Raw genomic sequence first — 17,500 nt, 5'->3', positions numbered from 1 at the left:
TACACACATTTCTCATGAACCATAATTTATCTTAAATAACTGAACTTTTTAATGCTGTCGAATTCTCGGCTCTGATTGGTCAGAAGGTGTAGCTCCATCAGAGGTCCAGCTGCGAGGTTTATATCAATGGACTCGTTCTAGTGCGTCGTTTCTATAATAAAGTGATTAGTTTGCCTTTATTATCTTTTCGTAAACATTTCATAAAGCCTCGAGACATCGTCTATGAAGTATCTTCACCTGTCACTTGATCTTTTGGGTATTTCGTGTATTTACCGTATTGAACCGCGGGTAATTCGGTGGTCCATTCGCGAGCGAGTTGTACCGCGATGACCGTACGATAATGACATCATTTGCATGCATGCTGTTCTCTTCGAAAATATGGCTTTTAGTCATAAATTCACGTCTTGGCTATTTCCCTTAGCCGTTTCGTTGCCATTAAATCAACACGACTGAAAGATTTCTTTCTCATTTGTACGCACCCTGTGAAGAATAGCCGCCTAATTAACCGCAGCTCCTAAAATCGCTCGTTAAATGCCACACATCAGCTTTGTTACTGCTACGACGAGACAGCAAAGAGAGTTTGACTGTTGTGTGAGATTTCTTCCCCCGTTCTCTTTTATTTCGTCGCTGGGTGTGATGTACCGGCTTGGCTTCTGTCATGTGGTACGGTGGCCACTGTGCGAGAACGTGTGTGTGTGTGTGAGATAGTAAGTTACTATCCACGAGTTGTCTGTTTCTATAGTAACCGTAAGGCCAGGCAGGTGTGAGGTAGATTTCAGGGTGAATGAGCTTGTATGTGTGTGTGTGTGTGTGTGTGTGTGTGTGTGTGGGGGGGATTTGGCATTACTACCAGCTGATGTTAAGCCCGGAAAGCCGAGCTGATTTGTGTTGGGAATAACGAGGCTCACCGTATTTAAATCAGCCGTGTTGCTTTTCCTTTCTGTCGAAAACAGTAACAGTGCAGCGTTTGACAGCGCGCCAGAGAGAGGGCGCGAGAGAATCATTACGGTTATTTATTCCAGGCGGCGTTCCTCATCTGGAGGCAGTAAATTTCACTGAGCTGCTTCCAGAACCACACATACTTAGCACCGTGATGGAAAGGGCTTTGGATGGAGTCGAGGAATTATTTAAGGATAATGTGGATATTCCAGGTAGCTGGTCATTGCGTTTTAAAGTACTGCAATGTTTTTCAGACTAACGTTCTGCATGTGTAGTCTGTGTGTGGTTACTACGGATAAAAAAGCTCGATACGTATTCCTTTGCTTAGGGGAGAATAAAAGGAAAACCGATTCAGTTAAGATTTATAAAAGAAGTCTCCGACCCAGTCGTCTAGCCGTTACAGTCAAAGTCGCTCAGATCCACACGCTTGCCCATTTTCCCTGCTTCCAACACCTCAACTTCGAGAACTGACTGTTCACTTGCTGCCTAATATATCCCACACCTCGACAGGTGCCACTGCAACGAGATAATCAACGTTATTCACGTCGCCCGTCAGTGCTTTTAATGTAATGGCTGATCGGCTGTACATTTCAGGTGCGTTCGATAAAGATTGAAAAACACTGGAGTTGCCCCTTAAATTTTCAAAGAAAACACAGAAACCACAGAGGTAAGGAAAAAAAAAAGAAAATTATAGTCACTGAAGGGTTTTTTTGAGACTCTATCGCTATCTATCTATTTCAAAAATGACACATGTTGTGTTCCTCCCTGTTGTGTTGATGGCGGATGTCAGCCTCGACGCCACCACCCTGCTGGTCTTTAATGCACGGGCTCCAGGTTTCCTCAAGAACTCGCTACGATGGAAAGCTAGACAGGGAGGAGATTTAATTGCCGTGGTCACCACATTAGTGACTTATCTTTTTATAGTCAGCATGAGAGTAATGGACCTTACGCAACAGACGGGCTCATGCTGTCTGAGGAGACTCAGCCGAAGGGAAGATGACAGAGAGACAAAGAGAGCTAGACCTACACAGATTCTGGTGAACTTTTGGTGTGTTTGTGTGTTTGCAAGCAGATATTCTGAGGATAGACTATCCATCCATATGCATTTGAAAGAGATGGCCAGATGGTACGGGAGGTGGACGTGCCCGTAATTGTTAACGCGCACTGGCATATCAAAGGCTTTCTGTTTATTGGTCCTGCATTACAAAAGGATTGTCGAGACACAATGTCGTCCGTCATTACATCGGGTGCTGAATTAAAACAGATGGATTCAGATAGGTTTGTGATTCAGCATTGTTCAGTGTGTGTGTGTGTGAGTGTGCTGAGCACTTAATCATTATGATGTACTGTACCAAACAACTCAAAGGTTGATACGATTCACTGGTTGAATACGGAAAACGAAAGTTTTTCGGCGAGAGTTTTTCTTTCAAAAATAAATAAACAAAGGATTTAAAATGTCACCGAAAAGAACTGTCTTGAAGAGTCGACTGATTCACGAACGACACGTCACTCTGTGTGTGCTTGGGGCTGTTGCTGAAGTTTATACTGTCAGTGGCTCGAGTGTTATTCTAGCCGTTAAGATTTTTTCATGCATTTCGAACTGTGGTCTAGATCTTCCACCAACTAATTAAGGCATACGAGGAAGCTTTAATTGCTCTTAAATCAGACATATTGCAATATTTTCCCACTATTACTTCATAAAATAGGACTGTTTTCACATTTTATTTAAATTGTAGGTTTCATGTGAGTTAGGGATTTTTGAAAACAGGGCTAACGTGATATTATAGACTTTTCCGCCTTATTTAATTGCCAATGCTTAGAGAAGACGTGCTTGAGATTGGATTTTTTTTTTTTTGTCCAATTGACCAAGTTACCAATTGACCAAGTTACCACCACGGGTAAGTCTTTAGTACAAAGGGCTTTGCGCTTTCCTGCTTCTCAGTTTCGCGAAAAGGAAACGCTGTTATAACATATAGTCAAGATTTTTATTCCTTACGTACTAAATGTGGGAAACGTATTCAGAACGGGTTAAGCGTGCTCACTCCTGGCATCATGAGCCCGTCATTAAAGCTTTTCATTCTGCATTTTTCACATAGGCTTAACACAACCCTGCAGGATTCTAGTAATATCCCATTCTGCTTTTGCTGCACGCTGCTCTGGGTTATGTTCCCCAAAAAGCTTTGCACCATAATGACCACCATTATGCGGTAGACATTTTTCTGATTCAGATTTGCTCTACCATGTAACGATGACTGTTACTCTTTTAAGCATTCAGAAGTCCAACCCAAAGCCCACACTGAGCGTGCGGCACTACACAAGAGTATGAGTCAGCAAGAGTGTGAGAGAGAGAGAGAGAGTGCGAGAGAGAGAGAGAGAGAGAGTGTGAGAGAGAGAGGAAAGAGTGCCCTTTGTCTTGCACAGTGCCTCAAAGTAGGAAGCAAAGGTCAAAATATCATCCTAATTAGATTTTGAATTTGTTTACTTCATCCTGGAGTGTGCCTTTGGGACCTGCGAGGAGTGTGTACTTTGTCAGCGCCTTCTTGCATATTGACCCTTCAGTGCACTCTTAATGAATTATAGTCTGAAATCTGATAAACTCACTTATTCCACCTACTCTTTTGAGCTGGATTGTTCATCAAGCCTCTCAGAGAAAGGATGTTAATCGAGAGTCAGTACATCGTCTGTGAAAACCGTTTCTTACAATTCGGACACACCAAATCAGGAGATTGTGAACACGGAGCCTCATCCAGTGGGTGTCTCCTCACACAGGATGCCAGGTTCTTCATGTGAAAAGCCCATTTTCCTCTTTTAAACTGTTATGACAAACAGAGCAAGCAGCGCTTTAGGCAAAAAGCAGATGGCAGCATGAAATCTGTAATTACTCGATTTTTAACATTTTTTTCTTATTATTACGTCTGAGACAAAGTCGGTTCTCGACACGTTAATAATTTGCACGTTTCCAGTGTTCAAAAAGCAGAAAGGTACTTCTGCAGATTTTAGTGCCCCCCCCCCCCCCCCCCCGGCCTCGGTTTGGCAAGAGAGAGAAAGAAAAAATGATTTACATGACAGTGATTAGTGTCAGGGCTAAAGGTGGATTAATGTAAGTGTATCAAGAGTATTTCACTCATAATTCAATTCAGAAATCATATGACTTTATCTTTTGTTACAAAGTCAATTTTAAATCATTTTGAAGTCATTTTTATTTGGCATCGCCAGTGTAATATATCCTTCTCTTCTCTTCTCTTCTCTTCTCTTCTATTCTATTCAGATCAGCAAACAGCACCTTCAGGTAGTAAAGGATCGCTTCCAGGCCTTCTTGAATGGAGACACGCAGATCGTGGCAGATGAGGCATTCATCAATGCCGTCCAGAGCTATTACGAGGTGAGGAGTTTACAAACGCATAATAGCACACACCTTGTAAAGGGATATCGAAACCGACTCGATACTCATCACTCTCAGACAAAGATATAAGACATCGATATAAGACAAACTCTTTCAGTCCTCTGGCACTTCACTCTCATCAGGGAAGGACTTCAGGGTCTTCATCTGTCTCTCTCTATATATTTAAATAAATCCCATCCAAACTGGAACAGCTGTGACCCTGTATCAGCTTTTTGCCATCATATCCAAGATACCTGGCGCCAATTTTATTTTTGCACAAACTCAAAATTTCCATTATATACTATACTTACATGCCATCTGTTGTAAGATTCTTCTGTATAGATGACATTTGGGACAAGACAGCCAGGACTTACATAGAATTACATAGTTTTACAAAACATTACATCACCCAAATTGTACCCAGTAACAAGTGGGCTACAGTCAATAATTGGGTCGAGTCAATATAGAAGATTATACTGTACTAATCAACATCCTACTATCTGATATTTCCGGTTATCTGAGTAATGAGTAATGACCGTCTCAAGGTATCTTTCCTTCTGAAAGAGTTTTTCCTTGATACTGTCACCTCTAGCTTTCTCATTAGAGGCATACATCTCGACCTTGTGACGATGCGTTTGTGTAAAGCGTTGTAGAAACAAAAGGTTCATTGAATTAACCACCTTTAAAGGGACCCGTGTGTTAGTTTGACCCGCTAACCTGGCAACATGGTGTACAACCATTTTAAAATAAGTCATACGTGATCATTTTTCCTTGAAGAGTCGGCAAGAGTCAAAAGCAAGAGCATGTGAGTTGGATAAAGGTGATTTTTCAGGTTAATCAGCTTAACCCTGGTGGCGGTTTAGACTGATGAGGACAAATAATCAGTGAAATGGCCAAGTGGACAAAGGCGGCAATTCAATTAATGTTCTCTTGGAGGATTTACATGAGCTGTTCCGCCTGTTTTAACTCACTTTGATCTGTTTAGCCAAAGAGGGACAGAGAGACAGAATGGTAGCGAGAGAAATGGGGGGAAAGAAAGTATTGATGTCATTGGGATGTTATAGTTCCTGCGAATGAATGTGTAAAGAGGTAAGTAAAGTGACCTTATATATTTGAATACTTTCAGTCTGTGTACTAAAGGAAATATTCAATATAACAAGTGTAATTAAACACTTGTAATCAGATATTAGATGTTCGTCCTACATCCTTACCACATATCCGAGAACCTAAGGGACATGAAAAGCTCTGATGCAGAGAGAGGTCACGAATAAAAAAAGCGAGGGACAGCAAAAAGATGAATAAGAGATGAATGTCAAACCCGGAGCTGCAGAATAAAGAACATCCATTCATCGTTGTCTGTTTTAACACTGCGGTTAGGTCTCCTGTTATGTGTTTTGCCGAGTAGCACGACAAGCTGCGAGCAGATTTCAGCTGGTGTGAAGCCAGAGCCCAGGTGGGCACATCGTTAACCCGTAATGCCCATGCTGAGAAACGGCCTCGCTCAGAGCTAGACATGGAAAGAGCGGTTCAGATTGAAGGGAATCACTGCAATCAGCAATATAGTGATTTGAAGTGAATTTCAAAAGTGGAAACCCTAATGCAATAAAGATACAGCTTCTGGTGCAGCAACAATTCCCATAGCTGTTCTACGGGAATTGTTTTTCTACTTTCAGAATTGGTCGCGTCTTGTGTATAGTGAACAATGGGTATGATAAATCTGAGGTGGGAATTGAGACGGAGTAAAAATAATCAGTTCGCTTGTTCACAGCTTAGCATTTCTACCAGAGGAGAAAGGCAAACTGTGTCCAGCCACCCAAATACATTGATTTTGCACAAGACTTTTGGCTGAATACAAAACTGACTCTAACACAGAATCGCTATGAATATTATCAGGTGTTTCTGAAGAGCGACCGGGTTTCCCGCATGGTCCAGAGCGGCGGCTGCTCGGCCAACGACTCACGCGAGGTCTTTAAGAAGCACATCGAGAAGCGAGTGCGCAGCTTACCCGAGATCGACGGCCTGAGCAAGGAGACGGTGCTGAGCTCCTGGCTGGCTAAGTTCGACACCATCTACCGCGGCGAGGAGGATCCCCGGAAGCACCAGCAACGCATCACGGCCAGTGCTGCCTCCGAGCTCATCCTCAGCAAAGACCAGCTGTATGAAATGTTCCAGCAGATCCTCGGCATCAAGAAATTTGAGCATCAGCTGCTCTACAATGCCTGCCAGGTAAGACTGATGGAAAGTGCTACTATACATTCTGGCTGGGTATGGGTTTTGGTTCTTGTTTTTTTCCAGACCAGTTATATTCATGCTTTTTTATTTATTTTTTATCTTTTTAAATATACACCAAGCAATGTGAATCTGAAGATCATTGTACAGTGGTGGGTAAATAAATGAAAGCGAGCGAAAATTGAAACGCTGAGTGGGGGTTCATAGTCTAGAACATGACAGCTCATGAGCTGGATCCTGACAAGATGTTAACCACATGAAAAGAAGTATTGAAGAATCTGACGACTTAATCCGATTGCTGTATTGTACACAATATGCAAATCAGCTCCCAACTTCCTGAGTAAGTTTCTTGTATCCGGTTCTGCAAGGCATGGTTCCTGTGTCAAAAATTCTGATTTTGCATGGAGATTTGGAATTTTGGCAATTGACACGCCATTTCGTACTGTTTAATACAATAAACATGTTAGCAAACGGTAGTAACCAATGCTAATACAATCCACAGATCAGTTTCATTACCAATGATCTAGCTAAAGTACATCTCCAGCATCAGAATGTTATCTGTAGCACAGAGGACTCGAGAGAGGATTGAGGATTCATGCGCTCTAGGTTCATGAGGAGAGCAACTACGAATACAATCAGCAAAATCCAAAGAGTAGTTAAAGAAAGAGGCAAGGGTCAAAACACACGAGAGGCACATATTCAAGAGCTGGCAAGACTTCACAATGATTCTTAGTTTGAGTCCACTCAGGGGAGGTGGACCTCTGCTGGTGGGAAGGTGTAAGACCCCAGGTTGATGTGACAATATCCAGATAGGGGTTGTACTCAAAATGCATTTACATCCACATCCACTGCCACCCCCACCCCCCCACCCCCCCGGGGAAACAAACCTCACAATGGTCCTTAGCTAAGAAAATGGCTACTCAAAAATTATATACTCATATATTAAGACTTGAGTTGCATATTCTACATGATACAGTAATCAGTAGGGCTGTAGATATAACTGGCATTTATAAGTCAGACACCAGGACTAGCTGGAACAGAGGCAAACCTGAGTCATAAGGTGGTCGAGGCCAAGTCAAGATCAAGTCCAAGTCAATACAGAAAAATCGTGAGCCCAGACTCCTACAGCCCTAGTAATCAGATTATAGCTGTAATTTGACTACTCGTGGGCCAGATCTTATCAGGTTACAATCCAGGTAGGAGATTCATGAAATGCCCAGGTGTAATCTCAGATTTATAACAATTAGATTTAGATATAGATGCATCTTTTCGCATTTATGTTTTAAGGTTAATCCCTGGTACTTTCATCTAATTTTTTTTTTTTTTTTTTTTTTTTACAATTGAGCAGTTGAGGTTTAAAGCCTTGCTCAAAGACCCAACAATCATAACTGTTTTGAACTGCGATCAGAATCCAAAAGCCTCAACCATCTAAGCAACCGTTGCTCTGGGTTTCAGTCGATATACCCTATCAAGCTGTATACAAGGTCTCGCTTTATCCATAAGTATAGGCCTAAGCTTGTTAAGGAAACTGGCCCTAGTTGAGGTTTTGGTCATTGTTCAGCACATTTATGTCAAAGGATTTCATTCATTTTGTGAATTACTTTCATACCCAGTTTGTGGAATGAGCAGTTAGACCAGTTCCAAAAGTGCATCTCAGGTGAGACACATCGTGTCTGTCGTCAGATTCACCGAGAGTTCAAGTGAAATTCAGGGGAAAGTCGTTGGTCCGTTTCCAGCAAACTGATAATAAAACCCAGTATCTAAGCACTTCCTTCTGCCCTTATTGGCTCTTCGTTCTTTTCTGAAGTCTTTCTGCATAATTTGTAGACAATAAACTAGCTCTTAGGCAAAGCTTCGCGTCATGATGAGATTGAATGTTTTGAAAGTGGCAATAATACAAACACCCACTGAACGTTCCATGGAACGTTCGGATGAACAACGGTGTAGGATACAGGCAGCTGCTGGAAATGCAAAACGCCTTTTCATAACAATATGTGCAGGAAATTCACCTGCCTTAAATCAGAGATGTAGACACCTGCATGCAGGTTCGGATCAGCGAATATCGGCAGCGAGGCTAGCGCAGCAGATGATAGGAGTGGGTAATGAGCAGACAACATAATAATACTAGGATGAATTACAGGAGACAGTTAGAGAATTATAGGAGCGAAGTTTTGGTCCACCTGGTTTTCAATTTAATTATTTATTTATTTATATTCATGAGCATATCATTAGAGAGATGATACAATAAAGAGTGAAGCAAACTCTCTGCGTTCTGGTCTCTCTGTGGCTGTGTGGGTGTCATGATGCTCTTTTCATTTTCATCCTGTTGCTTTTTTTAGAATATTTCCATAATTGTAGTTGATGGAAAAGCAGAACGACTTGCGTTTCGTTTCAGAAATCGGAAATATAGCCAGAGAGAGAGAGAGAGAGAGAGAGAGAGAGAGAGAGAGAGAGAGGTTAGAAAGCAGCAAGAAAGGCTATGGGTGAGGTGTATATTTGAGTAAATACTCCAAAGGTTCTGAATACACGGTCAAAATAATGATCCTGCATGAAAAAAAACGCATGAATGATTATAGGAAGATAATCAGCAACGGGGTGGTGTGATAGGGCCAGACACTTTTTATTCTTCTTATATGGCAGCAGTTTGGTGAAAGAAACAACACATCCGCGAGATAAGTTAGTTCCTGTTATTGCTTACGTTATAGCAGCTACAAACAGTCGTTCTGTCATATCACAGCAAACCAGTGACTACATTTCCCATCCTGCACTGCGGCCTACAAACATGGCCACCATGGACTGCAATTCCCAGAAGCACTCACATTCATTCTAATCACACACACCTGCATCCAATTCACAACACTCACGACCACAGTATAAAGAGACTGCTTAGAAACAATGACTTTGCGAAGGATTGAGTGTTATCACCGTACCAAGCGTTTGTACCCTGTTCCTCGTTTTGTTTCATGTTTCTTGTTTCTCATTCTCGATTCTCGCCTCGCCTAGTTTATGCCTGTTTGTTGATCTCCTGACCCACTGCCTGTTTTTGACCACGCTATTGTCTCGTGATTTGGATTTGTATGCCTGTCCCTCTTTATGAAACGCTCTTATCTGCACTTGCATCCGTCCTAACCTCCATTACGTCCCAATACGTCACACGTTTCCTCATCAGCACTGTTACAAAGTGCCGACACTGGAGACTCCTTCCAATCTTAAATAAACATCTTCTTACAGAACACTTCACCATGCCAACGGTCCACTACAAAAGTCCCTGTGTAAGAAATGATAACATTGTAGCGTGAGCTCTGTAATAATTTGTCTTGCAGCCGGAACTCCTATCAGAGCTGGTGTTAGAAAATCAATTAACCAACGCCTTCTGACCTATCGAGAATTCAGTAGCTGTGCTCATGTGCTGCTCTTGTGTCTACGTTCAGAGACATCAAGTCGATTTGGCAGATTTCGGATGTCACGCTCACCTGTCGCGCTCCTCCGTCCACGTTACTACAAAAATAGCACAAACCGGGCGGAAGCGAAAAGAAAAACAGCTACCTTACACACAATCTATTTAATATGTTTATTATCACAATATGTCTGTGTCACTGCACGGAAATAGTGGGCAGGTAATTGTACCAATTTAATGCGTCAGTCATAATAACACACAGCCACGGTATGCGCGATGTTATCCAGACATTAAATCAGTAATCAATATGCGTCATAATTCTGCCTTCCTATTGGCTGGGAGCAGCATGACGGGCGCACGTACCGTACATGTGACATGTGTCTTAATGAGCTGTGAATAAAACCCCACTCCTCTATTTGGATGGTAATAACCCAGTTGCCATGGCAACAGAAGAGCGGTGGGCTTAGCGTCAGGTCAACACGAGCGAAATCAGGCACATTCGATGTATACACACACGTGCATGCACAGTATGCATATGTACACACACATACATGCATACACTAAGAGTACACACCTCACCATACAAAAACACACACTTAAAGTACGTGTGTGCACACACATGTACGCATAGGGTACACACACCGAAACACACACACACATAAGAAACACACATGCACACACACACGCACACACAAACACACACACTTAAAATACGTATATGCACACACATACACATAGGGTACACACACCAAAACACACACGCGCACACACACACACACACACACACACTTAAAGTACGTATATGCACACACATATACACATAGGGTACACACACCAAAACACACACACACACACACACACACACACACACACACACACACACACACACACACTTAAAGTACGTATATGCACACATATATACACATAGGGTACACACACCGAAACACACACGCACACACACACACACACACACACACACACACACACACACACACTTAAAGTACGTATATGCACACATATATACACATAGGGTACACACACCAAAACACACACACGCGCACACACACACACACACATACTTAAAGTACGTATATGCACACACATATACACATAGGGTACACACACCGAAACACACACGCACACACACACACACACACACACACACACACACACACACACTTAAAGTACGTATATGCACACACATATACACATAGGGTACACACACCAAAACACACACGCACACACACACACACACACACACTTAAAGTACGTATATGCACACACATATACACATAGGGTACACACACCAAAACACACACACGCACACACAAACACACACACACACACATACACACAAGAAGCACGCAAACACACACACACACACAGTATGTATATGCACACGCATACAGAATCACAAAGTACACACCACAAACAAACATACACACACACACCCTTACACACACCCTAACAGTGTGTATATGCAAACACATACATAGACACGTATATACTGTATATACACGAACACACAGTATGCATTGGCGTACATGTGTACACACGCGCGCACACACACACACACACACACACATATTTAGTACAGTGTATATATATACTGTACACACACATACATATACACAGAGTACACACCTCAAACAAAACACACACACACACACACACACACACACACACACACACACACACATATTTCGTACAGTATATAAATACTGTACACACACATACATATACACAGAGTACACACCTCAAACAAACACACACACACACACACACACACACACACACACACACACACACACCCTTACAGCAAACACATGCATAGACACCTAGAGTACACAACCCAAGCAGACACACACACACGCACCCTTTCAGTACATACACACACATAAAGTATACAGTACATATACACACACAGTATGTGTATGCACACGCATACATACACGCATAGCCTACCCACCCCAAACACACGCACACACAGTTTCTGTGTTTTTGTCTGTTTCTTTTCCTGCAGCCGTTCTCCATCCTTCACTCAGACTCTCTGTAACGCTCTCTGAGTGTGCGTTACACACGTGTTTGTTTGTGTCCCAGAGCGCTCGCATGCTAAACAGCTTTCAGCGGGCGTCCGCTGTCTCCCAGATGGAGGGAGTCTAATCTGATATATCGACTGTTTCCCGAGGGTGTGTTGGGATGTTAGCTGTGCACCAGCTTCTGACTGACAGGTAATTAAAACCGAGGCAGAAAGCGCTAGAAAACACTCCAGCCCCGGTGATGCTGACAAACAGCGAGTGTGTGATTCATTTCCTGCCCTGTGGCTCTGATAAAAGCATCCTCAAATAGAACAAGTGGTATCGGTGACTCTCCTGCTTGTGAGATTATCAGTCACATGAAATAGCTGTCCTCTGCATGTATGTATTCATCACCTTAAACGTGAACGGAGCATATTGTGCTGCACGTAGTGCTTTGTGAAAATGTCTAGCGTTAAAAAAAAAAAAAAAAAAAACGTGAAAACGTCAGGCGCCTTATATGTCAAATTTCATTGAAGTTTACATAACTCAATCTATTCCTAGCTTCTCTAGAATGTCTCTCAACTCGGGTACTTTCCAGGTCAACCGGAACAAAAGAACCCATGTCACACCCCTCTTCATCTCCCTCCGCTGGTTTCCTGTAGCCGCCCGTATTAAATTCAAGGCCTTGATGCTCATGTACAAGACCTTGTCTGGAACAGCACCCCATTACCTCAACACTCTCCTTGAGGTTTACGTTCCCTCACGTAATCTGCGATCGGTTAACGACCGACGCCTGCTCAGCGTGGCTCAAGGTCCCTTTCCAGAACCTTCACACGAACCGTCCCTCAGTGGTGGAATGAACTTCCAACCTCAATCCGGACCACACTGTCACTATCTTCAAAAAAAAAAACAGCTAAAGACCCACCTCTTCCGTGAGCACTTCACTAACCCCTAAAATACCAACCCCCACGTTATTTTTAAATAAATAAATAAATAAATAAATAAATAAATAAACGTTCTCTGGCTCTTACACCTCGACTCTGCACACTTTTCTTCTCTAGAACTCAATTAGAAATCTTGTACGGTAGCACCACTTGTATTGTTCTCCGCTCGATATACTCGCTTTACTTGTATTTCCTCATTTGTAAGTCTCTTTGGATAAAAGCGTCCGCTAAATGGATAAATGGAAATGGCTCATAGCTGAAGTGTTATTTTCTCTAGCGAAGATCAACAGGTATAAATGTGCCAGCAAGCTCATGTCAGAAATGTAAGCAACAAAAGAACAAAAAAAACAAAACAAATCATCAGACATAGAGATCAGAAATACGTTCTAATAGCTTACTCCTGTAACACTTTACCCCGAAGTGCACATAAGGTCATATGGGACACCTGAAATAAACCGACATCACCATTTAATAAGGCTTACTGTGTGTACACAACCTTAATCAGCCACGAAATCAGCTCTCATAACGCAAGTGAACCTGGAAAGGAAAATGTCAACACAATCATATGTAACAAAAGTTCAGGGGTCATGTCAACTGAAAGTCAATTCTCGTGCTGCTCTGGATGCCCCACCTTAAAGTACCATGAAATAGTTTTGGACCTCAATTCCACTTGGATGGAACCTTCATCAAATGGAGGCTACAGACTTGAGATCGCTGAGGACGGTACCGCTTGAAGTACCATGGAAATGGTTTTGGATTTCAATTCCACATGGACGTTCTCGCTGTGGTTGCTGGGACGACGGTTGCTGCGATGGCCTTGGGACTGCGATTACCACATGCGGTTTTGAACTCAGGTTGAACAGTGGACTAGTTCAACAAACACTTCATATAAAAACCATAATGAACTTTCTTTTACTCTCACACTATCCGTCGTGACCCAGATGACGACGGGTTCCCTTCTGAGTCCGGTTCCTCTCAAGGTTTCTTCCTCGTATCATCTCAGGGAGTTTTTTCCTCGACACCGTCTCCACCGTCTCGCTCAATAGGGATAAATTCACACGCTTAAAATCCGTATCCCGTGTTTATATATTTCTGTAAAGCTGCTTTGAGACGATGTCCATTGTTAAAAGCGCTACACAAATAAAATTGAATTGAAAATCGAACGGAATTCAATAGCAGTCTTTCTAACAGCTGATGAGGGTTGTATTAGGCTGTGTAGGGTTGTGCAGTGTTCTGTAGGACCGCTATGAACGGTAAAGTATTACAGGAACATCATTTGAGTCTCAGGTTTGGACAGTGTCTACGTGAGTGATTTTTAATGATAACGTATATAGTTTTTTTTTTGCCTCGATCAAGATCAAAAGCCTTTCATCTCACCTTCCAGAAAGACTGAAAGCTTGTTAGGCGGCACTGATCATGAGCAGACAGCTGGAACATCAGGACAGCTGAGCAGACACAGCTTAGCATCCTGAGCCTGAGCACAGTAGGAGGGATGTGTGTCTGTATGTCTTTCATTTTTATTTTATTCTCTCTCTGTCTATGTGTGTGTGTGTGTGTGAGCAAGCACATGTTAGAAAGCACACTGAAGCAGGACGTTTATCAGTTTAACCCATACTGTGAGACAGACTTCAAAGATATACTGGTGTAACAAACATCTCCTCCAAAACACACCTTCTTCCTTCAGCGTTGGCACTTGGCTAGAGGGCGCATGTCTTTGATTAATGCCTTCTCTGCAGTCGTGATGGCTGGGTTACAGAAGCAAATTAGATTTTTGTGCATTTGCGCAGGATATTCGGCCTGGCACGGGCGTGTTTGAGTCTGCTGCGAGGGTGTTTTCTGCCGAGCTGAGATTTATTATGCGGACACTGTTGGTACACACCCTGTCTCAATTATCTAACCACGGGAGGAAAAAAAGTCAGAATGCGCCACATGCACAAAGCTTACACTTAAAGTATTGTGAAATCAAACTGTTTGGATAACCACAACACGCTGTTCGGATAACTAGAACACGCCGGTCGGATAAGTGATTCGAATTTGATTTGTAACGCACTTTTAATAAGAAACAGCGCCACAAAGCAGCTTTACAGAAATCCGGGTGTAGGTTTAGAGGCAAAAGTGGGCAGGAAAAAAAAAAAATTCCGTAAGACGACACTTGAGGAATCAGACTTCCAAAGGGAACCCGTCTTCTTCAATGTGACACCAGATGGCGCTGGCATACGAATTATTACCGTATTCTATGATGTGGGACGTAACCGAATACGAACACGATATTCGCAACAGTTCAAATGGTCTAAATTGACACAAATGCATATACTTTGTTTTTTGTTTTTTTGTTTTTCCCTCAAGAAGGGTTCAAAGGTTGAGACTAGAGGATTGCACCAGGACTTGGATCGTGCAAACAAGGAAGCAACAAAACCTTCGAATGAGTACGAGGTTTTACTTTCGTGCAGGAGCGAGTGCGCGAGTGAGCAGTTCGTTAACATGCGATGAACATTCGTTTACAGCGTCCATTCATTCATCCTTAGTAACTGCCTTGTCAGTGTGACGGGAGTTTAAGTCTCAAGCTACTAGCTTGTTTATATTTTGGCGAGATAGAACAAACGTAATGTGTTAGAAAATGTCTCAAGCAGCTACAAACAAAAATAATGACTGTATGTGCAGGATTTTAAAATAAATAAATTAAAAAAAACCCCAAAAGCAAACAGTCGCGTCCACATCTGTAGTTGAGATTCGAGGGATGTAGCTGAGGTAGAGGAACTGTCGAGCCAGAATTCACACACCACGTTCCTATAAGAAATAGATACCATAAGTACACATCACACAAGGTAAAATGGCAGGTGTGTTCAGTATGATAGTATTAGTATTTGTAGTTAGTTAGTATTTTTTTTTTATAGAAAAATGGAATTGAACACTTAGTACAGTATATTTATTTACAAATGATTATGGAGCTCCATTCCAGTATAGCTTCCTTATTTTTGAAGCCCATATGCCAGCCGAATGAATACTTTCAATGCCTTCAAACTAAATTGTTAATAAGCTAATAACCTGCAAGATATGGATAAATTTTTTTTTAATAATAATACAGTCACACAACAGACAGGCAAGAAAAAGATACAATTGCATAAAATCTCCATTTTGGTAAAAGCCTTTCATAAATTCTCCAGTATTGCTTTAAGAAATATTTATGCAGTGCTAATGAATGTTTTATAAAGGCACTACGTAGGTACCCTTCAAACGGGTTCCTGTCGGATTCCCAGAGAACACGACGGCAGTTTTGTCCAAATATTATTTGAAATGTCCACAAAACATGATTACACTGTGCTACTGTCCATCTCAGATGAGACCGAGCCCAGAGAAGTGGGCGGAGCTTCTGGACAGCGGTGATGTATGGCTTCTGCTTTGCATAGTAAAGCCTTAACTTGCATCTGTGGATGCAGCGGCGAACGGTGTTGACTCACAAAGGTTTACCAAAGTATTCCCGAGCCCATGTCAGGATCTCATTACAGACTAACGGTTTTTAAGACAGTGACGTCTGAGGGATCGGAGATCACGCGCATTCAGAAGTGGTTTTCAGCCTCGTCTTTTACGCACCCAGATTTACCCGGATTCCTTGAATCTTTTAATTATATTGTGCACTGTAGAAGGTGAAATACCCCAAATCCCAGTGATTCTCCTTTGGGGAATGTTGTTCTCAAAGTGTTGGATTGCCGAGCCTCGACCCGTCCTTGCTCTTGAAGCACTAGGCCTTTTTTTGAATTCTCCTTATATATTATGATTAGACGATTGCCTCACCTGTTTCACATCACCTTCTTATTTCAACTTCACATCGCTATTAGTCCTAAATGGCCCCTGTCCCAACTTTTCTGGAACGTGTTGCATGCGTCAATTTCAAAATAAATGTTTACCTTCGAGAAACTACGCAGTCGAATAGGTAAAACGTCAAATACCTCGTCTTTATACGTTTTTAGTTTATATACAAGTCAAAGTACATTTACAATTCACTCCTCTTTGTGTTTATTACCATTTTCCATACTTTTTTTTGGAAGAAGCTGTTTGAGAAGTAGGTGTGTCCTTTTGCTAACCGGTATTGAAAAACACACTGGTTATTTGTGTACCTGCTTTCGAATTTCTTCACATTTCTATTTTTTTTTTTTTAAAGCAGTGTTTTCTCTATTTTCCACAATCATGACTCATCATAGTACACTGAACACTCGTCACTTCTCCTCAAAAGGTCTCGGAAATGTGCTTTGAAAGCTTGTGACGCAAGCATGTGGTCAACTGTGTTTATTGATTTTATGTATGCGTTTGTTTTGTGTGTGTGTGTGTTTGTGTGTGTGTGTGTCTTAGTGTGTGACAGCAGTCTACCTTTTTATTGGCAAATAGATTTTACTTTAATTACAACACAGTGCGTGTTTAGACGTGTGTGTGTGTGTGTGTGTGTGTGTGTGTGTGTGTGTGTGTGTGTGTGTGTGTGCCCTTTATGAACAACCTGAACACCCTTTGTCTGGCGTGTTGTGGTTGTCATGGAGACGGTAAACATGCAGGGCTTTTATTCATCCTTTCTTCTTCATCAGCTGTTCTTCATGTGAAT

General features: G+C 42.1%; 1 protein-coding gene across 5 annotated transcripts in view; it reads left to right on the top strand.

Moving 5' to 3' along the window:
• Positions 1-17,500, top strand: part of cadpsa (Ca2+-dependent activator protein for secretion a) — a 140,051-nt gene that overhangs the window by 30,985 nt on the left and 91,566 nt on the right. For 4 of the 5 annotated variants that reach the window (XM_047149629.2, XM_053673956.1, XM_017450609.3 and 1 more), the window contains 2 exons: positions 4,208-4,321; positions 6,215-6,547. In XM_047149629.2, the coding sequence (XP_047005585.1) occupies positions 4,208-4,321; positions 6,215-6,547 (447 nt within the window). Of the gene's footprint in view, positions 1-1,900; positions 2,218-4,207; positions 4,322-6,214; positions 6,548-17,500 lie in introns of those variants that run through there. The other variant, XM_053673955.1, reaches the window with a different exon arrangement.

This window comes from Ictalurus punctatus, chromosome 21, assembly GCF_001660625.3.
Source record: "Ictalurus punctatus breed USDA103 chromosome 21, Coco_2.0, whole genome shotgun sequence".
In the NCBI taxonomy this organism is placed as follows: Eukaryota; Metazoa; Chordata; class Actinopteri; order Siluriformes; family Ictaluridae; genus Ictalurus; species Ictalurus punctatus.
The sequence above is the reverse complement of the archived record's forward strand: the minus strand, read 5'-3'. Positions and strand labels throughout refer to the sequence as shown.